We start from the raw sequence: 27,773 nt of genomic DNA on the forward strand, positions 1-27,773 counted from the left end.
CTGATGGTATGGGGGTGCATAAGTGCATACGGTATGGGCAGCTTGCATGTTTTGGAAGGCTCTGTGAATGCTGAAAGGTATATAAAGGTTTTAGAGCAACATATGCTTCCCTCCAAACAACGTCTATTTCAGGGAAGGCCTTGTTTATTTCAGCAGGACAATGCAAAACCCCATACTGCAGCTATAACAACAGCATGGCGTCGTCGTAGAAGAGTCCGGGTGCTAACCTGGCCTGCCTGCAGTCCAGATCTTTCACCTATAGAGAACATTTGGCGCATCATTAAACGAAAAATACGTCAAAGACGACCACGAACTCTTCAGCAGCTGGAAATCTATATAAGGCAAGAATGGGACCAAATTCCAACAGCAAAACTCCAGCAACTCATAGCCTCAATGCCCAGACGTCTTCAAATTGTTTTGAAAAGAAAAGGAGATGCTACACCATGGTAAACATGCCCCGTCCCAACTATTTTGAGACCTGTAGCAGAAATCAAAATTGAAATGAGCTCATTTTGTGCATAAAATTGTAAACTTTCTCAGTTTAAACATTTGCTATGTTATCTATGTTCTATTGTGAATAAAATATTGGCTCATGTGATTTGAAAGTCTTTTAGTTTTCATTTTATTAAAATTTAAAAAACGTCCCAACTTTTCCGGAATTCGGGTTGTAGTTTGTTTTCCTTTTTTCTGAAGAAAGAAAAAGCTCCATTATTTATAACTAAAAATCATTTTCTGACACAATCGAGTACAAACAGATAAATGTCTCCTAGGTGAGTGAAGTGCAGTTCCTCTTTTATTGATTTGTGCACTGAGGGTAAAGGGTAACAGGAATGAGGGCCTCATGTAAGGACATAACTCCAACTAGCTCCATACTTAATGTCCTTGTTCAGACCAGGCTCCATATTTTTCTACAAGTCCGTCAATTTGTGTAAAACTATGTGCCATTATTCATGGTAGAGGTCTGCAGAAAAGGAGGGCTATTTATTTCTTGCGCAGGTCCGGCTCTGATTCATAAATCCACTCAGCCACTCGAGACTCACAAAGGATCTATTATCCACACTGGTCTCCATCCCAAAACAACAGCTCAAGGTGCTCACCATAAAAGTGCCAACCATTTTGTTGTTTTTCAGCAATGCCAGGCTAAATACAAAGCCTCAGGTTTTCCAGGAACTACGTGATCCAGCTCTAAAACTCCTGATATTGTTGATCTTATCTGAAGAGAAGCCTTAAAACTAGTCATGGACAATTTATCTATACCACATCAGGTATTTTAGGGGATTATTTAGTGCTGCCAAACAATTAATGGCGATTTATTGCATCCAAAAATAAACAATTTTGTTTACATAATATTCTGTATGTGTGTGCTGCGTATATTTATCATTTATATAATTACACACACATGCATGTATAAATTTAAGAAAAATATGTTTTATATATAATATAATATATATAATATATATAATTTATATATATAATAGATATAATTTACATATATATATTAGTGCTGGGCAATGATTGCACATTATTGTCATTGTTATGCACAAGACTAATGCATTCAAAAGTAGTGTATTGTGCACTTTTTTCATTTAAAAGTAAGCCTACTGCTATATGAACAAAACTGTAATAACATTTGGTTTGCAAACACTTTAAACAATTAAGATGCTTTTTACAGTAGTGTTCCTTTTACATAGTAGCAGTTAAAATATTTATTGTAGCCTAAATCTCAACTTATAACATTAATGTTATTAAATTAAATATAAAACAAGCCATTTGTCACTGCCAGGACATTAATGTTTTTATAGAAAATATTTTATAGTTTGTTACAGAAAAACAAGTTATGCTCAGAGTCCAGAGCCTTGATCATAACACAATAACAAGCACCTTCCTGTTAGAGACCTGCACGATCGCGGGACCCATCGCAGCATAGTGTGGCGCAGAACAACACTTGATGGGCGGATAGAGACTTGTGTGCAAGATGCGAGAGGATAATTAGGGTGTGCTTACACTAGACAATCTTAACCATGCTGGAGCATGTTTGACTCCCGTTTAACTAGTGTAATAATTCCGTTTAGCAGTCCCTGGCTTGGCTGGAAGAGGTGGGCAAGAGCGTGGTTCAGTTATATATAGTTCAGTGAGTGTGAACGCTAACTGTGCCAGAGTGCAGATCTTCTGATACGTGATGCATAATTGCGTGAAGAATTCTTAGCGGCAAATGTGATATATCTGTAAAGCAATATATTAGCAGAGGGACGTGTGTTACCGCGTCCCATACGACTCAAAATAATAAACCATAAAGTTAACAAAACGATTTACTCCACTGTGGTGAGCGAGAGCGCTTCTCTGCTGTCTTCACATGCTGTCGGAAACTTCCTATTTCCAATCATAAAGTATGTTACAATTATAAAATTGTAAAGATTACAAGCTCATTGCATTCTTTTGTGTTAAAAATAACAGTGGACAGTGGATTGTGAATGTTGATGCTTAGCCTAAATAATTGTTAATAAATGTAAAAAAAAAAATTAAATATATACACATGTATGTTTGTGTATTTATATACAGTACATCATAAATATACACAGTACACACAAAAATGTAAACAAAAACTTTTATTCTGGATGCGATTTATCATTTGACAGCACTAGTGATATTAGAAATGTTAAAATCTAAATGCTTAATTTCTCCTTATATTATTTATATGTTAAGGCTTTTTTTAAGACATCTCTCATGATCATCAAGGCTGCATTTATTTGATCAAAAACAGTAACATTGTGAAGTAACATTACAATTTAAAATAACTATTTTAATATATCCAGACTTCAGTGTCACAAGATCCTTCAGAAATCATTCTAATATGCTGATTTGCTCAAGAAACATTCCTTAGTATTATCAATATTTACATAATATTAATAAAATATCATTAATATTTCTGTGATACATTTTTTGTTTGTAATAATTTTTTTCAAGATTCTATGAATAGAAAGTTCAAAAGAAAAGCATTTATTTCAAATAGAAATAGACATATTTTGCATCATTACAAATGTCTTGTAACTGTAACTTTTGATTAATTTAATACTGTATATGCTTGCTGAATAAAAGTATTTAATTCTTAAAAAAAGACAGACTACAAACTTTTGTACACACAAACTGTCTCTCAATACCAAACACTATTATTAAATATTGCTATTATTTATATAAAATAGAATTGACTAAATATTAAAAATTCAAAATCAACAACAACAGCCATAATAAAAGTTGCTAGGCAATACAGTCAAAAGTACAAAGGCAGCACTCTGATATCCAGCAGTGAAGTTACATAAAATATATCAAGACTTTGAGACTTTTCCCTCAGGCAAAACTATTTGCTCTTGAACAAATAATAGATTAATGAGACCAAAGACTGCCCATTAGAAATAAATGAATGTGGCATTTATATAGCGCTTTACTGTGAATTGCTGTACACCCAAAGCGCTTTACAATGATATCATGTGATCTCTCCTCAACCACCTGTATGATGCGATGGCAGCCACTGTACAATGGCGCCAGTGCGCTTACCACACACCAGCTATAGGTGGAGAAGAGATCGAGCCGATTCAGTGGATGGGGATTATTAGGAGGCCATGATTGACAAGGGCCAGTGGAGGGAATTTGGCCAGGTCACCGGGGATTCACCGCTACTCTTTATGAAAAGTGCCATGGGATGTTCAGTGACCACAGAGAGTCAGGACCTCGGTTTAACATTTCATCCGAAGGACAGCGCTTTTTACAGTGTACTCTCCTCATCACTATACTGGGGCATTTGCCAAAAGCAAATTATATATCATATTTAACCACTATAGGGACATCAGAGCCAGCTGCAAACTCCAGAAGATCTGGCCGAGGTGAGGCTGCTCTTGGGGGCTGAATGGACGCTGATGCCCTGGAGCTCACATATCCGAGAATGTAGGAACAAATTTTCTAATAGATGTAATGTTTAATAACAAACCGCAAAATTTAATTCATGTTTATACATAAGTTTTGATGATGAATGAACAAACCATTCACTGAATGAATGAATTACACAGCCAGACTAACAGTGTAAATGGATAAATGGGCTATCCAAGCTTTTAATGCACTACCATTCTGAAGGGGGTTTCTAATGTTTCAGGTAAGCCATTTCAGGGTCAGCAGGATGTTATTTGCATTTCACAGGAACTGTTTGCATTATTTGCATTTTGCAGAATTTACTATGCAACATAGAAAAATATAAAAACAATAACCCACATTTTGTGCAAGTCGAACTTAATAGCAACACCTTCAGAGCAAGCGTTTTATGAGCGTGAGTTGAAATGTATCACTTGGAACAATTCTGAATAGAGGGTGGACTATTTCATAGATATCAGATCATTTACAGGTTTTGACAGTGTAATTTAAGAGCACTTTACTCTGTTTTATGAAGTCTTATACTTCTGAGTTTTTGTCAAGATTTCCCTTCCTGACCACACACACAAATGGCTTAGTGTATGCCTTGGCTCACCCATTAGGCTTTATAGACAGCTGTATGCACTTTTATTAGAGGGTTAATGGCATTTAAAGGAGCAAGTGCTGAGCTAAATCCACAACATTAAAAAACAAAAAATGGCACTGTGGGATTTCGACGAGGTCAAACGATACGGCTTCTCGCAGCACCATCGAACGCAGCTCAGCTTCGACCCTTGACATCTCTCCTTTGCCGAGCCGTCAAATAAAAACGCCCTCGCCGCTAATGCTATATTCACGTCAAGCTGAGAATTTCATGAGTGAGAGAGAGAGGAAAATACCCAAACACTCAGGCAATGAGCATTCAAGCCTTAAAACATAACGAGCGGAAGTAACGCAAGTACTGACTGCAATTTAGCAAAGGGAACATCAAGGACTGAGAAGAAACTATTTAGCAGTCTGTGTTCAGACATAATTAGCGGAAAAATGGCGTAACAGGACTTTGCCTACTCGCTAGTCTTAATTAGCTCTGCTGCTATATCTTTTCTGAGAGGTAAACAAAGGCACTAAGCTTGAGAAACATCATATCCAGGTGCCTTTTCTTCTGTGTTTTTGTAGATGCTCAACATAAAAAGAAGATGCTGAAGCGGTACAGTAACGGTCCCAATGCTGCCTCTGTGATTTTCATTACTTGGCTGCTTCCAATTTGCCCATCTGTCTCCTAATTATTGACTGCATTGGCGGAATTGCTTTTGGCTCTTGTAAGCTGGAGGACCACATTTGTACTCACTCTCTCGTGTCTGTTTTTATTAAACACGGGGGCTTACGGTATGCGCAACGGCTGCTTATTTTTATGGTGGTGGGCTGCTTAATGAAGGATTGCACAACACCAAACGCTGTTTGATAAATGCGAGATATTAGTCTTAAATCAGTACCAGAAAGTCACTTCCGCTGACAAATTCATGAAGATGATTTCTGGATGGTTTTAAAGCAGTTTCCGTAAGGATGAAATGTCTTAAATTGAATTTCTGGGGAGGAAGTCAAGCCACGTGCCTTTCTGTGTGCTTTTAGTGAAATTAGGACCTATTCGGACATGGAGATTCTCAAAAGAACCTAGACACCTCAACCAGGGAGAGACAGATAAGAGATGGAGAAAGGAAAGAGTGATGATGGTTCAATGGAGAGCAATGGAATATGGGTAAATAGACAGATCGAGCCCTGTGCGAGCATGTGGGCAGAACAGACAGACCCACATTAGTCCAACGCCCTCACTACATTCCTCTCTTGAAAGCTGACCTTCCCAGAATCCCTTTCACCACTGATTCATCCCTGTTATTAAAAAGCACCAGTGCCTCTCTCCTGCCCAAACCAGGACCCATAGACACTCACAGGTACCATTTTACACCCCCAACCTGCCCTCTGTTGCATTTTCCCTCCTCCATTCCAGTCTATCGGAGTACCTTTTTTTTCCCAGTAGCACATTTGTGGTGATGGATGAGCGCTGAGCGTCTCTCTGACAGGCCTGCAGCTGATGCCACATAATCACTGTTTCACCGTTTAGGCAAAATTACCAAATTATACCAACCCCCAGAGGCATCGGTGCGACTGACAGGTCCAGCCAACAAAAGAAACACAAATATTCTGGAGTAGCGGTAAAAAAGGAAGGGGAGGGAAGGAGAGAAGTCTAGAAAACTACAGCTACCAATTAACAGAGTGTTCAGATGGTTTTGATGACTGCTCAGTAATTACATTCAATAAGGCAATAGAGCAGCTTTTGATTAGAATGTGAAAACTGAAGTAATTCATCTCTCTTGATACAGCAGATGTTTGAGCATAGTAATATATTTATATATATAATATATATGTCCATAATGCCAATGTCAAGTATTTAATGATCAACAAAGCTGCTGTGTGCACATGTTCGCATCTTTACATTGACAGGAAATGAGCTAGCCTACAAAGCTTAAAACTTTTCAATTATTTTAAAAAACTTTCAAACAAGAGTTTGAAAAAGAAAGAAGGTGGAGCTTACGTTAAACATTAAAGTCAAACCTACATTTAAAAATTGTCTTGTTAACATTTATTCTAAAAAAAAATCACAGTTTTATTGTAATAATTCAAGTTTGAATTCTGCATTTTCGTTTTATACCTCAATTCAGATTCCGGAATAGTATTATCAACTACGGTCTGAATGTCACACAGAATGATGGCCTGCAAGACTCTGGACTGCCAGACTCTGGATTTCCATTAAAGTTTGAAACAACTTTATGTGTGTAGGTGACATTTACGATGTGCACACTTGCTGTTTCCAGAGCCACCAGCCTACCTGTCCCTTTCTGCTCTGCAAGCAGCTGTTGAGTTATTGGGGGTCCACATTGCCATTTCACAAAGTTGCCTGAAAATATGAGAGCACTTAAAACATGAAAACAAGTGTAATGTCTCATTTTAAAGAGAAACATGAACCTTGAATAAATTCTTTGTTCACCTAAAGTGTATTATTTGCATCATGAAACTTCCCCAAAAGCAGAACCCTGTTTAACATGCATACTTGTGCTTTCCCAAGGAAAAAAAATACTGTAATAACATTAAAACCACAACATAAATGTTTCAGACTTATCTATTTAGAGATAGGCGTGTAATATTCTTTTTCATTTGCCAGCAACAGAGCATTTTCCACAGTTGCATAATGAAAATATATCACATTAGAGCACCTATTCAGTGCTGAGCTATCAAATAATTCTAAACCATGAATAGCTGAGAAAAAAAGACCTGAGGCAAAACTCTGACTAAAGCGTGAAGTGAGAAATTTTGATTCAGGAAGATCACACATAGCACCGTGGGCCACTTCAACAAATGGAGAAAAAGAAGCTGTCTGTATTCTGAAAACAGCCAACATGAAAGATTTTCCTCTAATGTTTTTTTCCTCTTCGTCTTTCAATAGAGCTCATATACAAACTTAATCCACATAAAACACATAACATACACTTAGAAGTAAGTAATCATGCTTGGAGAGGGTCAATGCTGAAAGTTTCAATTCAAACTGAAATGTCATGTGCTAAAAGGGTGGCAAAAAAGGACAGAGTAACAAATTGACAGAGGAGAGAGTCGTAGGCAGACCACCAATAACCAAATTAAAGTAGACAGTCATCTTTGCAGGAGCGTCAAAGGTGTCCAAACAGATGACAGGATGGAGCTCTGGGTGACAAACTCAACCCAGTGAAGCGATAATGATTTGGAGGGATAATTTAGTGCCACTTATCAATAGTGGGTACTTCTGTGTAATTAATTTTCATTTGCAAGGAAAAGAGAGGCAAAAAGATGGTCCTTGGATGAAACAGAGCATATGAGTGATTTCTCCTCGCTAACCCACTCAAATTCATCACACTATAGCTAAGACATGTGCTAATGATTTGTATTATTGCACCAGGTTTGTTTACTGTAAATATCAGTGTCCTGGCATCTGGCTTGGGGTGAGAGTTTGATGCTGATGGAGATGATGACGAGACGACCTTCAAAACTGGTTAATAAATGCTGCAGCGCGCCTGGTGCAACGCAATTTAACTTTATGCCATAATTATCGAATTTTCTATGCAGTGAGTTAGTAAAATGTTAATTGACACTGAAGACAGCAAACTGAGAAGGTAGTCATTTTACAAACAGAACGAGACTTAAAATAGAGACTGAGAGTCTGAAAAAGTCTAAAAATATATGATACACAATTAAACATTTCTGGAAAAATAAAAAAAAATAAAAACCATGAATAATGAATATCAGATTGCTTCCTACTCAAGTAAGAGAAAAGGAGTGAAACAGTAATTCATGAGTCACTATGAATAGCTCATCTTGAAGAAAGAACAACCATATTTGAGATAATTACCCATTAACTTATTGAACTGAGCCCATGAACATGACATTACTCACACACCGGTCCTGCTCTTGAAGAAAAACATGCATCATTGTTGTTCCATGAATATGTATTCCATGGTAGCTCATCATAAGAAGCTGCCAGTGGAATTAGAGATGCAAATTAAAAAAGTGATTTATTTTTGTTCACGTCAAAGTACATTTTATACACAGTTGATAGATCTTCTTGTATACAGTATATACATCATTATAATGTTCATGAGAATCTAACTGAAAAAAATTATGTTCAGCAAAACGAGACTTAAGAATTGCATAACGCATTAGTAACTTTATTTTAAATGTAAATCTTACATTCCCGTACTGATTCAACTTGGCTTGACACAGTCATTTCTGACACAAGGCAAGATATTATATTTCTATGTTCTACATGATTCTACAGCAGTCATCCTATAATTATGAGTATTAGTTTTACCTCTCTTATCGGTCTTCTCTCATTTCTCCTTGCCTAGAGGACAACGCAAGTAAAAACTGGCATAGCCTACCCCCCGCCCCCCCCACCTTAATCTGTTTTTAGTTTTTGTTTCTTTCAAGTTTGCGCTCGGATAAGATGCTGAAAGCTCTAAAACTTTCACAGCATTAATTTCAAAGGCATTCAGCGCGCTCTTGAACGACTCGATAACAAAACACTCCCTCCATGAACAGCCTGTCTGAAACTGCAAGAGCTAATCATCGAGCCGGCGAACCCTGCGTGTTTGTGGTCAAAGTTGAGACAGACCAAACAGGCCGTGTTCCTCACTCGAACTCTGAGGCTTGTTTTAGCCTCGGTCACCACTCACTTAAATCATTTCTGTCCATCCATCACGCTGTGCCTCTGAAATGCACTAATAGCAGGGTGTTTGAAACACAACATCTGCATGGACGTCTTTTGCCCTCAGATGCATTAAATGGGGCCCCCCACAGTTCTGCAATTGCTAGAACCAGGAGAGTCTATTGTATTCGTTATAAAACATATTACAAACCTTGGATATTTGTTTTAAATGAAAGAAATATTTGGTTTGAAAGACTTGAAATCTTAATCAGACATTCAACACACTGTTCAATGCTTACCTGCTTTAAAAATTGACCAAATTGGCCATTGGCAAAGTCTATATAACATATGCTATAAATTATGTGCATAAAGGATTTGCTTTTGTTTGTTTTTTAGCACTAAAAACACTGTGGCATTGGCATAGGTGCTGTGTACTGTAGGCAATGTTAAGCACTAGACAGAGAAACAAACCTTTCAAGCACTGCAAACATTAGAGCGATGTCTAACATGATGTCGTGACAACAACAGACTCAGAACCACAATTATCGAATGATCAGCACAAACGAAAATAGAAAACACACGCGGCCCTGAATCCTTTGAGAATGTGTAGTTTCAGCGAATTTCAACACCAGCGCATAATGTATTATTTAGAGCGTACATTGTGGTTTTATCTTAAAGAAAATGAGAGTAAATCCAAACAGAACATTAAATAACACTGAAAGGATTTTAAACTGTCAATCTGTGGCCACCTCAGGGAGAAAAACAAAAAGCAACGATAGAGTGGGTGATTTCAGACAAAATCGGCGAGCGCAAGTCCCTCTCTTCCTCCTCCGTTCTTCTCCATGCGTTCTTTTTCTCATCTGTCTTCAGGAACTTTCAACTTTCCTCAGGGACTTTATCTTTTCCCTGGCAGTCCTCCTTGGCTTTAACAATTAATGTGCTGGAGCTAAACCCAGAGATAGCTGATGCTAAATACTGTACAGTTTTGTTTACGGAGAAGTGAATTAATAAAGATAAGACCATTCTGGGCTTGAGGAGAAGAGATGAGAAGATACTAAAAGAAACAGAAGAGGAGAGGGATAAAACCAGTTTCCTCCTCCATTCCTTCAAGTAGCCCACAACATTTTGGGCTGATAAAATCTGCCCCGCACTGTTAAATAGAGGAGCATTAGATATCATGCAATCATTTTAAAGTGATATTATGTATTTATCCGATTGATCATAGTAGATGTGATGCAGAAAAGCATTATAATAATAACTGAAATGTGTATGTAGATGTAAATTGGCAATTAGATGTAATTCGCCTTGAACACTGAATGAAAACCTTCTGACAGGAAAAAAAGAAGATTTGAAGGAAAAGAGTAAACTGCACTGCTTTTACAGGAACATGAGTGTGTGGATTAATGTTAGCTGACACATCAAAGTCAGAGATGTGACCTTGGTCAAACGCTCCATCTACACAAACAAACCAAACTATGCTTTGTTTTCTTCAAAAGGAAAAAGGGAAGGGGGTGCAACATGTCTGCAAACACAGAATGGATCTGCTTTTCTGTGATGGTTCAATAATTCATAACAATGCTACATCTAATGTTTCCGTCTGTTGATTAGCCAGAGTATTTATGACCACATTGCTAAAGTGTTTTGAAGTGATATTCAAGCACCATCAAACGTTGCATTAATATTTGATATTTTTGCAAATGATCTTTGTCCTTTTATTTCAGTGTGTCGAGAGACAAAGAGTTGTTTTAGGGATATGATGAATATAAAATACAGAAGGATTTTGTTAAAAAGTAAATTTATGCAGAAACTTTAGACAATAAATATGCGCTCCATAAAAACAAAAAGCACCCGCACTGTATAAGCCTTTACTCTGTGTTCAACTTTTAAAGGAATATTTCAGGTTACATAAATGTTTTATTGAGTATTATAATTATGGAATTGAATGGGCTTACTCCCTTTTTTTAAGTAAAGCCACAACATAACAATATGACATAAAACCAATGTAAAAAAAAATAAGTAAAAGTTATATCCAATTTTAAAATGTCATTGGCATGATAACAAAATTCCATAAATACTAAAATGACTGTAAAATTATGATTAAACAGTTCAAATAATACATGTTTTAATAATTATATAAACCTAATGAAATATCATTAAACTTCACACATTTTGGCTTTTATCATAATAATTGTGGTAATCAACAATTATGCTCTAGACTAAGCTCAACCTGTACTAAACTTGTAATATTCTTTTAAAATAAAACAAAATGAATACCATAAATTACACATGCTTTTTAATACAGTTGGCCTTGACATTTAACACAATACACAAAGTAATTATATTATACAATTTTTGAAGCATGCACCTTAATGTAATAAATTATTTACTGAAGTGGAGCAACTCTCAAAAAAAGGCTATTGTCTTAAATAAATCACTGACTTCATTGTCAGATCGAGGTAACACAGGCAGTTTTATTTAGTGCCTTTTTCCACTATGGTGGGAGGATAATTACTGTCATTTATTAATAACCCCATGGCCTTCAGTAATGTGTGCCACATGTGACAGCCTGATCCTACAAGTGTCCCATTTGCCTCTGAGATACAAGTCTTGGTTCTAAGTCAAAAGCAAAAAAACAAGTGAGAATGCATGAAAAAACCAGAAGAAAGAGGTCTGCTGATCACTAATAGCGCCCAATTTTCTTGTCTTTGGCAAGAGAGAGTCAAATGATGGGAACAGCAATCCAAAAGGGCACTTTTTTAGATGTCACGTCCAATCGGCTTCATGTAAATATGCGTATGAGAAAAAGAGCCGGGCTAGTTGGGTTTTAGCTCATTATTTACAGGCACTTTCCTGAGGCTGATGGTGGGTTGTTTCTTCTTGGTGTTCAGTGTCTCTGTCCAAACACAAGGAAACATTTTATCCCTTAGGCTTTTTTTTCCCTCCCCTCTCTTTTGCGTTTGCGACATTAGCTAAGGCAATATCATTTGCAATCCAGTGACCTTGATAGATTGTAGCAGGGATGAAGGCCAGTCCCGATGCCTTTGAGGAATGAGTATTTGATGAGGAGTTTCTCTCACTAGGTACAACTTTAACTGAAATCCCCTTAACTCTTTCCCAGCCAACATTTTTTTTTAAGTTGCCAGCCACTGCCAGTGATTTTGATAATTTTCACTCAAATTTGATGGAACTTCAGTATATTTTGCTGTATGAATATATTATTATGCAATACACCAAAATAAAGATCAGAGGCTCTACTTTAAAAGAAAATTAATCTGTTTAATTCTAGCTTAAAGCATTCTTTTTATCAACACTTGAATATAGGTAGGTTTCATAAAAATGCATCATTCTGAGCAAAAAGCTGAGAAAATCGCATTTTTGTCAAAAACTACATCTGCATAATATTCAGTACGATTATCAAAGTATAAATCCAGTAAATTGCTTCAATCAATACCTCCAAAGCTTGCACAGACATATACCACTTCCTGGATCAACATTTTACTCTGTAACATTATGCACATTTCATTAATGTCTGTTGCTGATGATCGCATTATTTTTAATATGCATCTGTTTACATAAGAGATCACTTGTTTCTCCATCCTGTTCACGTGTGTTTTTGTTCGGGAGGTTTTGTACTCGTTCAGAAGATACGTAATAGAGCCCCCAAGTGTATAACAGTGAAAACATGAAAAGCCATAAAAACTCTTCTAAATGACAAGATAACTCCTCAATGGCGGGGAAAGAGTTAAGAGCTTCCAGCTCCTTTCTGACCACACAAACCCTGCCATTTATTTGTCAGTTTTTTTTTATTAGTTATGAAAGCCTTTGAGATACAAACAGGTATAAAAATAAAAACATGCTGAAGACAAAACAGATATTTAATTAAATGTTATTTTTCATCATCTAGGACAGGGACAATGGCCTGTTACTCATCCTTTCAAATTGAATGAATTGAATACATTGGTGACTGTCATGGGCTACATGCTTGTTTATGCAACAGGCAAAATGAATGCAAAAAGATGTTTTATAAACTAGTATGAATTTCTTTGAGTGGTGTCTGCTTCAGAACCTCAGTCTATGAGGTCAACTGAAACTAGAGGAAGGAATGCAGGAAGGAAACAAAGAAAAGGGAAAGAGCGAGAGAAAGTGGTCTTGCACAATGTTAAATCTATGTTTTCGTCAATTCCAGAGGGAAGAGAGAAGCCCGCAAGTAAGACTCCAGAAAAGGTTGAGGTAGAAGAGCTCCCTCTCTCCGTGCCTCTCGAAAAAGAGATGGATACACTTTCTGAGAGCAGATCAGAGGGGAAAAGCACTCACGTTCTGGCAAATTATGGAAGCATAAAAAGCCCATGTTGGAAATATTTGACTATGCCAAGATATAAAAGGTAAAAGGACCATCTGTGCCATTTGCATCCTGTTCTCCCTGGTTGTCTCTGTGGCGCAGCAGAGTAAACCATCTCGCAGCAGATGCCCATGGAACGCAAACATACAAGTTAGTGATGCTGAGAGAGCTTGTGTGTCCAATCAGAACGAGCCTCGGAGATGATAAATATGCATTATAATGTGCTGCAAGTTGCAAATATAACCATGGCAACTGTCCCAGCCTGTTTTGTCTATGCAGTGTTGTTTGTGGTGAGTGGTGAGCTTCCTTCCTCCATTACCATAAAGACCGTGGCATAAAGAAGATTCACTCTCAAATTATGAATGTTCCTCAAATTTGAATTTGATATCTGCTTCTTGAAAAGATACACAAGATAAAACATTATGAATACAAGTATGGTGTGCATTGTGCAACACTAAAGAAAGTCAAGGACATAAACCCTGTTGCTCAAAACCTGAGAAGCATCAAGAATCAGAATGAGATACAGGCCCACTGAATCAAATAAGAATGAAAGATTGATTTAAAGATTTTCAACCCTAATAGGTAAGGGTCATTGTTATTTTCTATATTTTGGGCTCTGGTTTGACACATTTGGGGTGACTGACTTTCACCAAAAGCTTAATTATTTCTACCCAATTCATGAATCATACACATTTAATTCAAGAATAGAGGTTCTGAACTGGTGTTGTCACAACCAAAAAATGGACAAAATAAATCAAAGACATTATAGAAATATTGAATGAAGATGCTTAACAACATATTCTGACATGATAAAAAGAAAATAAAGAAAATAAAAACAGACAGTCTCAGAATTGGTGTGTGGGTGGAAATTAGTCACAGAAGAGTAAATGCTCAACACAAGAAAACCAAACGATGAGGATATATAAAGAGAGAGGGAGGGAGGAAGAGAGAAGCGAGGGAAAGCTTGAAGACTTCCAGTAGATGTCGGCTTTGAAGGAGAAATAATGAAGTGACATGATGCTGATGCTGAAAGAGACAAAATGCAGCTTACTCGTTTGATGTTTTTAGGGCTGACGAATCTCCTAAGGGCTGAAGAGGAGACATACAGTATGTTCCTCACGCCAAGGTTCTGCCTTTCCACTAATGAATCACATCATCCAGCCATAGAGGATTCGATAAGCCTATAAAAAGCTTTAGCTCAGGCATCACTGCCTGAAAGATTGCTTCAAGGTTGCTGGATGCTGTAACATCCAATTCAATTGTTTTAGCTCAGAAATGACATAACATTAAATCAAGGACAGTAGAGAAAGCCACAGAGCTTCTCATTTAGTCAATATCAGCTTCTTGTTAGAACAGACAGGTAGCAGAACACAAAAACAAGCAACAGTGTTTATAGAATATTTGAGGTATGATTTAATGACAAAAACTGAGGTATTATTGTACAGTTTTAAAAAAGCTAGAGGAAGCACAAAGCAATTGAATATTCTGCAACAGTAAACCAATTTTAACAAGATGTAATGGTTAAAAATTTCAGATTAGTGCCTGTTTACATGGGGAAAAAACAGTGCAGACAAAATAATACAAGAAAACAACCCTAAGGTGGTTTGTTTGTATCCTATCCTGGTGAAGCTTGCTAGATTTGTCTGTTTTGCTAGTTTTAGACTGGTTGCTAGGTTGGAAGACCAACTAGTTAACCAGAACCAGCAAACCACATCATTTAACAGGGCTAGTTATTTGTTAAGCCTGGGACACCAGCTAGCTGGCCAGTTTAACAAGCCTGGGAGACTAGCTACGACCAGCAAACCACATCATTCAAGAACACTAGTCTGCTGGTAAGGCTGGGATGCCAGCTGGATTACCAAGTAAACCGGTTTAACCAGGCCTGGGAGAGAAGTTAATTTATCTAAGAATGTGAGACAAGCTGGTCAGCCAACTAAACCAGTAAACCACATGTAAGAGGACTGGCTGGTAAGACTGGGAGAACAGCTGGTTGGCCAACTAAACTAACTGACTAACCATATTGCTGACTGCACACAAGCTTGATGAGGCTAGTTAAGCCATCTTAAACCAGCTAAGACTAGTTGTGGGCGGTATGACCAAAAATTAATTAATTAATTTTTCATGAATGACCGGGTGTCAACCACATTTTCTACTGATTGAGAGAGGAAATAGGCTACTGCAGTAGACTGACTTAGAATGCCCTATTTAACTGTCATTATGAGTGAATATTGCAGAAAAATTCCACTCTAAATAGTGACGAAACACGACCCATTTATATATATTAACCAGGAGTCACTCTCATTTATAATCGCGACATCATCTGATAAAATCAACATGCATGTACAGTAGCATGCAACTATCCTCATATTTGTTATTCCCAACAGTCAGTAAGCAGCAGGTAATTGGAAACGCCATTTTGTACTCATTAATTGACGAGTCGGCTGCGGTACGGCCAGCTGAAAGCAATGCTCCTCTGCCGCTCACTGCACAGAACAGACACTGAGAGAGACGACACTGTGCCAGGAGAGCACTGGCGACATCTTCCAACTGAATCATAGCTAATGTTTATCCAAAACATTCGCTAGGTTTGTCAGTATATATATTCTATGGAAAAAAGCTGCTAAAAGCATCTGACAGCTGCTATATCTAGCACTGAGTGTGTGAGGCATCTAGCACTCGTGTGTGTGAGGCATGGGAGCTGATGGCAGTGGGCAGTGGATATGTGTGGCGGTCAGTGGATATTGTGGACGAGTTCTTACATTTACATTTACATTTAATCATTTAGCAGACGCTTTTATCCAAAGCGACTTACAAATGAGAACAATAGAAGCAGTCAGGTCAACAAGAAAACAACAACAGTATACAAGTGCCATGACAAGTCTCAGTTAGTCTAGTATAGAACGCATAGGTAGGTTTTTTTGTTTGTTTTTTTTTTTTTTTTTTTTTTAAATTAAAAGACAAGAAAAGGAAAAGTGCTAGAGTTAGTTAGTTAAGTGCAGGCGAAAAAGATGAGTGTTAAGCTGTTTCTTGAAAATGAGTAAAGACTCAGCTGTACGAATTGAGATTGGGAGGTCATTCCACCAGCTGGGCACAGTCCAGGGAAAAGGTCCGTGAGAGTGATTTTGAACTTCTTTGGGATGGTACCACAAGGCATCGATCACTTGCAGAGAGCAAACTTCTGGAGGGCACATAAGATTTAACCAATGAGTTTAGGTAAGTTGGTGCCGTGCCAGTGGTCGTCTTGTACGCTAGCATCAGTACCTTGAATTTGATGCGAGCAGCTACTAGTAGCCAGTGTAACCTGATGAGGAGCGGAGTAACGTGAGCTTTTTTTGGCTCATTGAAGACAACCCTCGCTGCTGCATTCTGGATCAATTGCAGAGGCTTGACAGTACATGCAGGAAGGCCCGCCAGGAGAGCATTACAATAGTCCAGTCTGAAGAGAACAAGAGCTTGGACAAGAAGTTGGGTTGCTTGCTCTGACAGGAAGGGTCTAATCTTCCTAATGTTGTATAAGGCAAACCTGCAGGACCGGGTAGTTGTAGCAATGTGGTCTGTGAAGCTTAACTGATGATCCATCACAACTCCTAGGTTTATAGCTGTCCTCGAAGGAGTAATGATTGATGAGCCCAGCTGTATAGAGAAGTTGTGATGAAGCAATGGGTTAGCTGGAATCACCAGGAGTTCTGTCTTCATAAGGTTAAGCTGAAGGTGATGGTCATTCATCCAGCTAGAGATGTCACTCAGACAGGCTGAAATGCGAGCAGTTACCGTCGGGTCATCTGGTTGGAATGAGAGGTAGAGTTGGGTGTCATCAGCGCAGCAGTGATAAGAAAAGCCATGCTTCTGAATGACAGATCCTAATGATGTCATGTAGATTGAGAAGAGAAGTGGTCCAAGTACTGAGCCTTGAGGAACCCCAGTAGCAAGGTGGTGTGACTTTGAAACATCACCCCTCCAAGACACACTGAAGGATCTGTCAGAGAGGTAGGACTGTTTCAGAGATGCCCATCTTTCTGAGGGTGGACAGGAGAATCTGGTCATTAACAGTGTCAAAAGCAGCAGAAAGGTCCAGTAAGATGAGTACCGAGGATTTTGAAGCTGCTTTTGCTAGTCGCAGGGCTTCAGTAACCGAGAGCAGAGCAGTCTCAGTTGAGTGGCCACTTTTGAAGCCAGATTGGTTGCTGTCCAGGATTGCTGGTTGCTGTCCAATTGGTTCTTCTGTCATCACGTTCAACTTCGGTTTCGGAACTTTCACGCTTAGTAACACATACAGCTGTGTCTTCGCCACAGTGCAGCAGTGAAAAAATACCCTTCTCAAATGCATTCCGAACATTACTTAAACCACACCAGTATTGCGGCATTTAAAAAATTCATGTCATAAGAAAAATAAACACCGGTATTCGGTATGAACCGGTATACCGCCCAGCACTAGCTAAGACCTGCAAATCACCATCTAATGGGGTTTAGAAGAGCAATGACATTGTTTATCTTCATCAGACCACCTCAGGAGAAGCCCGTAGATTAGAGTCCGTTAATGTTTTAACATTTACATTTAGTCATTTTGCAGACACTTTTATCCAAAGCAACTTATAATAGGGGGATACATAAAGCGAATCTTCTTAAAGAGGCAAACAAACACAGGAAGTGCTTGTTATACCAAGTTTTAGACATTGTTCAAATAAGTTTTATGACAGAAAAAGAAGGAATAAATAAAGAGAACGTGTTTTTTTTTACACAAATCTTCACCACAGCAGGCAGATGGCATGACACAAGACACCCTCTCATATTCTAAATCCCACTCCGCTGCCTCGTAGATACACAGTCTTCCAGCCGCTACCAGCATGATGCTCGTCATCACTCACATGAATCAGAGAATGCCATAAGCTAATGGAATAAATCAAGGATGAAATATCAATCAAATTGCAAACTAATAGTTCCCTTAATGTCTTTGTTGGAGTATAGATGGCCCCTTCAGCCAGCCAAGCACATCACAGCAAGTCATCATGATAATAAGCGCACTAATAATACCACTCCATTAATCACACATACACGCTCAAACTGCGTCGCTGCAAACAATGGGTGCTCTGCCGCAGGAACATCACAAAGTTGAAGCACGGAAAACACTCACTTATTACACCGGTGATTAACTCTAGAAGTCATGTTAATTGTAAAAAAAAAAAACTAGAAGGTAGGTTTGTGAGCGCTGCTGCTCCCTTGGCTTCTGAATTCAGTGATCTTCACTTCCAACAAAAAAAAAAAAAATTAATAAAATAAAAAATAAGGACAACATGCTGATACTTACATTTAGCAGGAAGGTCGTAGCCGCAGGTGATTTTGGCTTTTCCAGTCTCACAGCCATTTAACGAGTGGCACTCTTCATACAGGAGATGGCCCGCGGCTCTGTGTATACAACCATCCACTGAAAGAGAGAAATACAACACTGATATGACAACAGAAATGTTGAATTTTTTATTTTATCTTGCTGAAATAAAAATACACGCTCATGTTGTTCCAACACTACAGAAGAAGAGACACACACAACAACAGTTCATAGCCTGTAACAATGTCTTTATATGTCCAATAGAAAAAACATTTAAAAACATTAAGAAAAAAAAATATATAAAGGTCTTCAAAATTTCTCTTTTTGTGATGTACAGAAGACAAACGCATTCTGGTTTGGAACAATATGAAGAAATTATGATGATTTCAATTCTGTGCTGAGCTATTCTAATTAATTAGGGTTTTAAAATAAAAACAAATTCATACAGGCATCAACAAAATAAAAAAACAAAAACACTTAGAGATATGTTGTCAGTCCTAGTGGAAGAAGAAGGTATGATCATTGAACTACTGATACAAAAAAGTGCTTCATATCCCCATGCACTGTTGATTTATATAACATGAATGTCTTTTGCCTTGAAGCTTTTGTTTTGTGTTGTTTTCCCTTGGCTGTTCCCACCTTCCAGTGTTTTAATTTCACATGGTTAAGCCTTGGATACAGTTGACTGATAGTACAGCTTACATGAGTAGACAGAGAAATAGAAATCCAAATGATTTATCTTCCTCTAAAGCCCATGATCCATAATCAATCACAGAGAAACATCATAAAGGTACAGTTGTAAGAAAAATGAAAAACCTGCAGAACATGTAGCAGAAATACACAGACGCAGAACTCCTATACTCTATTTTCAAGAAGATCTTTATAAAGAGAACATGACATTTTAATTAACCCCATTTACAGTATGCACATGTCACGTCAAAGGAAAAAAAAGTTGTCATAATCTTTCATCAAAATGTAATAACTTTTTTCAATATCTGAAAACGTACAATATTATCTATTCTGCCAATGTAACCAAGGATGACGTTGGACAAACATTTTAACCAATTATAGGACAGGCCACCTTTCACAACCCAATCAAATATAGCCCTTTCCTACTTTTATTTTTATAGTAACATATAGAGGTTTAAAGCTTCATTTTTTCTCTATTTTCTTTCTAAATCAGATTTTTATTTATTGCATGGCAGACAAAATAACAGAAAATGTTAACCACTTTGGGTTTCTAACATATTTGGGACAAAACAAACTATTTCTTTTTCACATGAAACATAAAAATCTAGTTGCATTGTTTTTCACACCAAAATGACACATTATTGACATTCAGTGAGTTAAAAATGGTGTTCATGTTGACTTTGAACAAATGAAGACAAATCATTCCTGTGTTTAAAAAAAAGCTTCACAAACTGTGATTGATTGAACACCCCAGCCAACAGGTCTTGATACATGTGACCAAAATGTATGTTTTAGCTGATGCCACTGATCAGGTTTGCAGAGAGATGAACAGCATGTCATAAAGGAGATCAGTCTCAGTACGCTAATGACACAAGCAGATGAGAAGCAATAAAGATGACAGACAGCCCGCTGTTACAGCAGAGAGGATGAGCTCGAGCTGAATTTCATGATCGACCTGATCCACTCGCTCATTCATTTTCAATGACGTTGTAAATGAGTGCGAACAGCTTTGGCAAAAAAATCTAAGCCCCATTTTCATTGCACTTCTTCCTAGTCAGAAACTTCCTAAGTTCACAAAAACTACCGTATTTTCCGGACTATAGGTCGCACTTTTTTTCATAGTTTGGCTGGTCCTGCGACTTATAGTCAGGTGCGACTTATTTATCAAATAAATATCTATCTATCTATCTATATATATATATATATATATATATATATATATATATATATATATATAATTTATCAAATTAATTTGAAATGAACCAAGAGAAATGAAAAAGGAGAAATGAACCAAGAGAAAACATTACCGTTTACAGCCGACAGAGGGCGCTCTATGCTGCTCACTGCTCCTGTGGCCTACCACTGAGCAGGATAGAACTTTAAAAAAAAAAAGTTAATATTGAAAACCTTACATTTTAAAACAATATTATGTTGTCTACTTCTGTTCTGTCAATGAAAACAGCTCCAAACAACAGCAGTACAGTACAGACCATCGTGACTCACAGCAACAGACAGTATTTGTGTTGGATTCCTGAATGAATCAAAGTTTTTGAACAATTCGATTTTTGAGAATGATTCAGTGACTCACTCAATAAAGAGAGCTGTTTGTTTCGTTCCTGAATGAATCAGTGAACAAGTTAATGCTTCACTCATAAAGATGGACTTGTTCATTTCATTTCATGAACCCTCATTTTTAAACAAATCGGTTAAGTTAAGTATTCAATGACACACTTATAACAAGTCAGGTGTATTGAAGCGATTGGTTCAGTGAATGATTTATTGATTCACAGATTCACTCAAAAAGTAATTCCTACAGGACCGTGAGTCCACCAAAGCATTTTTAGCCAGATAAAAACAGCAGGCGTTCTGAGTGTTAGAGAGTACTTCTGCGATATTTAGATGCTTTGGTTGCTATGAAGCAGAATATCCGCTAAAGTACTGTAATATGGCAGACACATCGCAAGTGACAGGTTTCTGCAAGCATTATTCTTCATAAAATATTGTGGTAGTCTGGGAATTCCATCTGGTGGAGACATGAATACTAGGAGTCAAGCAATATTAACTTCTCCATTGTTGTTCAGTCATAGTACAAGCAGGGTGTAACTGTTGGTCGGTTTGGTATTAGTCCCGCCCCTCCTCCATTGTGATTGGTTATATGACTAAAAATTGACAGTTATGAGCTCTGCGTTTTACCCAGAGTTGCAAATCCTTATGCATTGGAGCAGAGGAAAAAAGTCAAGTGCTGAAATAAATGCTCAGCACCTGGTCACACTCCTGGCGTTTAAAATAAAAAAACATAATGCACCCATTGAAAACAACTGAAAAAATTTGCTAGCCTGTGGGAAAAAATGCTTCGGTGGACACATGGCCTTATGATGTTACCTAGCCTACAGCAGGAATCACTGACAATCTCTAATTAACAGACTGACAAAGTTCCACTGATGTATATCAGAACTCTGAGCTAATCAAATTCGAGGACCAGAACCAGCTATTGTATAATTTTTAACGCTTTATAAAACAATGTCTACTATATAGCAGGCCCCTTTAAACAAAGTCCATTAAATACAAAGTATCTAGCTTAGCAAACAACATTGCTGTAAAACAGCATATTTTGCAGCATGCAAAGTACATTATTACAGCTCTTATGCGTTAGCATTAAAAGTCAGTTGGCTGTGAATCACGCCTCTCGTGTATACGCCTGGTCAAGCACACCACAGCCTTTGAGAGATGAGTGTTACAGGAAGTGGAGCATGCTATTGCAAATTGTGAGCACAGTTAAAAGGCCATAAATTCATGTAGTATGTTGAATAGATATTCAACATGCATGCGTGAATATTTGGGTTCAGCAGAAGGGAAGAATTAACGCAGGAAATAAACCCTCAGTAATAGCAGTCTGTTTGCAGAAGCGCATGAAGATGTGTTTACTCAAAAGTAATAATTAATAACACTTAGCTAAATGTTTTCATTAAATACGGTTAAAGAAAAGATCATGATGTTACAGATCATCCCACTTGCTGTCTGTTGACTGATCCTAGTCCTCTCAAGCAACCCACTGATGAGGTTGAGTTAAAAAAAGTAGTTTTTAATTGAACTACTTAAATAAGTATTTAACTTGCCTGATTATGTTTATGAAAATATTTTCTCACATATACACCTTGTACATCATAACATCAAGTTTACAATCAAGTAAAATGCATTCCCAACTACATACACGTGACATAACCATCACCTAGAGGTGAGCACTAGCAAAATGTCTCCCTCTAATAATGTCAGAGTACAGAACTGCTGGGCAAAATGTGGAGCTGGAGGTCAAGGAGCGGATGGAGATCAGGTGAAACAAGTCAATCAATACATAAACAAAATCACAACTTCCTCACCTCCTCACAGCCTGTCAGAGACCATTATTATCTGATGCTGCTGGTGAACACATCAAATATGTTTCAGCTTTTGCGAAGCCTTCTCTCCAATGTCTGATTATTTGATGAGTATGCAGATCTCATATTACTGCCCTCTGCATGTCCCAGGCTAGTCAGAAAAACATCACAATGCTGATTTATCCTTGCAATCCCACGCCATGTACCATACTAGCATGATAGCTTTCATCTTCAATCGGATCAACCTTTTACATTTTTTTTCTCCCTTGCTTATTTTGTGTTCATCACTCACAATGCCAGTGACATGGTTGAGTGGTTTCTTGTAGAAATATGTAGATTTCTAGAGGCCGTCAGTTTTAAAGCAGACACATCAATTTCAACGATGCAAAAATGCATGTTGCATTGTAAAATCAGCACCTCAGTAGGGAGCACTGTAAAGTGGCTTACATGCAAGGAAGATTTAGTTGATGAATGTACTGCATATAGACAGGGATGTTTTCAGACTAAAAATGTATGTGTGTCTGTGTTTGAAATGAAAATTCAGCTACTAAAAGCACTGCAAAGAAAAATAAACACACTACCATTCAAAGTTTTGGGGTCACTAAGCAAGAAAAAAGATGCACTGAACTGATCAAAAGTGACAGATTTTTACAACAATTTTTACAATAAATGCTGTTCTTTTGCACTTTCTGTTTAACAAAGAATCCTGAAAAAATGGTTCCCTCAATGTTAATCATGGTTTCCACAAAAATATTAAGCAGCACATTTTCAACATTGATAATAACATGAAATGTTTCTTGAGCACCAAATCAGGATATTAGAATGATTTCTGAAGAATCATGTGACACTGAAGACTGAAGTAATGGCTGCTGAAATTTCACATTAGAGGAATAAATTACATTTTAAATATATTACAATAGAAAACCGTTATATTAAATTCTAATAAACTTTATTATTATTTTAAACTTTTTTTTAACTTTACATGCATGTATTTGCACTACTGATATTTTGCACAGACTGCACACTATTCTAGCTATTACTGTAAACTGTCTAAAGTTGTAACTGTACAAAGCACAGTAAACTTTCTATAAAAATATCATTGCACCACTGTTATTTTACATATAATACAATGTTTAACAATACTTTTGCACACTTATCCAACTGTATTTATTACAACTGTTCTTACGTTGCTGCTGTTCATAATGTACACACAAACCCTACAATGCATTCATATTTATATTCTATATATACTCTGCTTAATACTGTATATAGCAACTCCACTGTACATTCTGTATACCATAGCTGCACTTACTCTGCACTTGTATGTATATAAAACACTATATCCTTGCACTTCTGGTTAGATGCTAATTGCATTTCATTAGCTCTGTACTTGTACTCTACATAATGACAATAAAGCTGAATCTAATCTAATAACATTTAATTATATTAGTATTTCCTGTATTTTAACTAAATAAATGCAGCCTTGGAGATTGCCCTAGCTGTTTTATATTAAAAGCACAATAAAATTGCATACATGTTGGAAATAACAGTGATGGGAATTTAAAATATATTATATATATATATATATATATATATATATATATATATATATATATATATATATATATATATATATATATATATATATATATTTATATATATATATATATATATATATATATATATAATTTTTTTTAAATGTTACATTTCTTGCTTAAGATGAAAAACGAGACAAGGGACATAAAAGTGCCTGGAGTTAAAGAAAACGGTGGTATACTGAAAGCGGTTGTGTGAACTGCAGATTTAGTTCTTTATGGATCTTCAGATCTTCTCCAGCAGGTGTTAGGTGAACTCTCCCCATGAGAGAAGAGAGCAAGGCTGGATGAGAGATGTCTTCAGGTGCCCTGGAGCATTCAGCATCTGCTGCTGAATCCTTCTCTTTTTCCCCCTCATCATCTTCTCACTGGGGTCAAGTCCCTGGACTCTCATCTTTTGTCCGCCTGCATAGGATTATCTATCACCCACATGCACACCGACACTCACATTAGGGGTGTTTTCAGACTCTCATCGATATTCTAGACAAGAGGCTGCTGGACTGCAAGGTCTTGAGCGAGTTCCTGATTACAAAATATCTGCAATACAAGAGCTTCAGAGTAACATATCTCTGGGCCTCTAATGCATCAGAACCAAACGTCTGTTTGGCACCAGCCTACGTGATTTCTGAAGGATACTGAACTGATTGCATTGTTGTACGACGCAAGTAATGGTTTTCAGAAGTAATCTGGGAGTTCAGCTCACTTTGACAGCAAATCCCGTTAGATGCATTAAGAGGCTTTAGCTGATTTCTGTGGCATTGCATCATAGTAACTCTGGTTTAATTTCGCTCCATTTATTTTTGAGACGAGTTCAGCAAGCTGGGTGCCACAGATGCCATATCAGGTGATGGCAGTGTCAGTGTGAGTGGCAGCCCATGCTCCCCGTTTCACTGCTAAGCGAAGGCATCAAAATGCACTGGCCTTCATTCAACTCTAAAGAAAGGCAATCTGAAATCAATTTGGATGCTAAAACTGAAAACGTCTGCCGGCTCAATACCATAATCTCACTAACCCCCCACTTCACCCACCACAGCTATATTTATAGAGGAATTCCAAAAATAAAATTACTTTTGAGATTAGAAAGCAGAGCCGAGAGCCTATTCTCCCATCCAACCAAGGTAATGAGCCCAGGGGCCCGGACCTGGATCCCGGGCACAATCATGTCTGGTCACCGGTTCCTTCACTTTCTAGTCAGACTCAACAATGTTTGGCACAAAACCGTGTAATTCTTTGCGGGAACCAATAACCATGGCTGTCTAACCAGGGGAATTTGTGTAGGGCTCCAAATGCAGGACTTACTGTTCCCAATCGTTCCCTAGCGACTCCGATGATTTCTGTTCATGACAAATGAATTAACAACACCGAAAGCAGGTCTCAGCCGAGCCGCAGCAGAAGCGTGACCCAGATGCGAGCCAGGGTGTCAATTTATTTTCTAATCTGGGGTGGATTTAAGGAGAATTCCCTGCTGATTGCGATGCTAGCCAACTTACAAGGGCAGCCTCTGATCGTCATCAGCTAAATGTGCTGTTTATTGTCACCTTTGAGCGGAGAACGTGTCATTAAGAGATATAGTATGCTATTTGCAGAGGTGGAAAGAGTACAAAAATATTCTACTCAAGTAAAAGTACCATTACATTAATGAAATTTTACTTAAGTACAAGTAAAAGTACCAGTCTAAAAATCAACTCAAGTAAAAGTAAAAAGTAGCTCATTTAAAATTTACTCAGAGTAAAAATTACTTAGTTACATTTTAACAGTGGGAGGGAGTCAAAAATGGGGCAGGCCAAGGGTGTCAAACTCAGTTCCTGGAGGGCCACAGTCCTGCACAGTTCAGATTTAACCCTAATTAAACACACCTGATCCAGCTAATCTAATCATTTAGGTTTATTTGAAAACTACATGATATGTGTGCTGGAGCAGGGTTAGAACTAAACTCTGCAGGGCTATGGCCCTCCAGGAACTGAGTTTGACACCCCTGGGATAGGTCTATTAATCTCAAACTAGTTGTTTTTAATTAAAGGAATCAGTTATTTAGAATAATAAAACATTTGGGCTGTTACCAGGCAAATCAGTATCAACAAACTCATCTTTTAATGCAGAGGAAATGCAGAAGATTCATTGGAAGTGGCATTTAGATGTATTACACTGTTTAGTGCAGGACAAGAATGCATTTAACCTGCAGTTACAAATGCATGAATAATGTTTTGATATACAAGACATAAAATGTTGAATACTCATTTGAAATGATAAGAAATTAATTATTTAAAAAAAATCAAAAGATACTTTAAATGTGAAATTAAAATGGCCAGTATGTGTCAGCAAGTCACTGTTAATAAGTGAGTCATTGCGACTGAACCGAATCATTTAAACGGTTGATTCATTCAGGAACGAAACACTGTCACGTTGCTCAGAGACGCAAAACTGTGCTTTGGTGGCTGTGTTTGGAATTATTTTCTGTTGTAGAAATAGAGCTAAAAAAAGGCAATATGGCGTCTAAAACGCAAGTCTCTTAATTAACTTTGGATTTTTGTAGGAAAAGACGGCATTCTTTGTGTGATTTTGATTAAATATATAAAATTATATAAATATGTGAATTTTCTGCCCCTATATCTTCAATTTTGTGATCATGCTAAATGCATATTAGGAGACTGAATCACACAGTGATTATAAGCACACTATAAATGCGCGCGCACATCATTAAAACAAAAAATATTATATTATCACAGATGATATATATAGCACACTCCTCACCACTGTCTTTTTGGCTAATTTGTGCAAAACCTCTTGCTAAAATGTCAAAGCTTCATTTTAACCACCAATGCAACGATGCAATTATTTATCTTACCTCTACATCCTTGCGAAGGGTTGATGTCTTGTCGAGATTTTATAAGCTGCTAGTTTGGTCTTCCTAGGCAAGTACAGCTTACACTGCATAATAGAGCATACATATGGCCAGGGGTTCACTTCATTTCCTTCGAGTTCAACTTCAGAATATGACGGGGTTTCGTTTTCAGCGGTGTCTGCACCACTAACGCCTGTTTTGACTGTCTGCATCTTTCTTGTGATTTTAGCGCCAGTTTGCCCTCCTGCCCATTATTTACTGACGTAGTTTCCAGGGAGCGATTTATTTATTTTTTTAATTTTTTTTTTACTCAGTAATTAATGTGTTTTAAAATGTAGCGAAGTACAATACTTTAAACAAAATATACTTAAGTAAAAGTAAAATTACAGATTTAAAAAATTACTTTAAAAAGTATTAGTACACAAAAAAGCTACTCAATTACAGTAACGCGAGTAAATGTAATTCGTTACTTTCCACCTCTGG

The 27,773-nt window shown here is 37.4% G+C and overlaps 1 protein-coding gene across 1 annotated transcript in view; it reads right to left on the bottom strand.

Annotated features, from left to right (window-relative positions):
* The window catches only part of LOC132110296 (ADP-ribose glycohydrolase MACROD2-like), a 577,997-nt gene that overhangs the window by 334,823 nt on the left and 215,401 nt on the right, over positions 1-27,773 (bottom strand). Inside the window, exon 5 of the mRNA XM_059516865.1 lies at positions 18,772-18,888. Coding sequence (XP_059372848.1) covers positions 18,772-18,888 — 117 coding nt within the window. The remainder of the gene's footprint in view (positions 1-18,771; positions 18,889-27,773) is intronic.

Source organism: Carassius carassius, chromosome 30 (genome assembly GCF_963082965.1).
Source record: "Carassius carassius chromosome 30, fCarCar2.1, whole genome shotgun sequence".
NCBI lineage: Eukaryota > Metazoa > Chordata > Actinopteri > Cypriniformes > Cyprinidae > Carassius > Carassius carassius.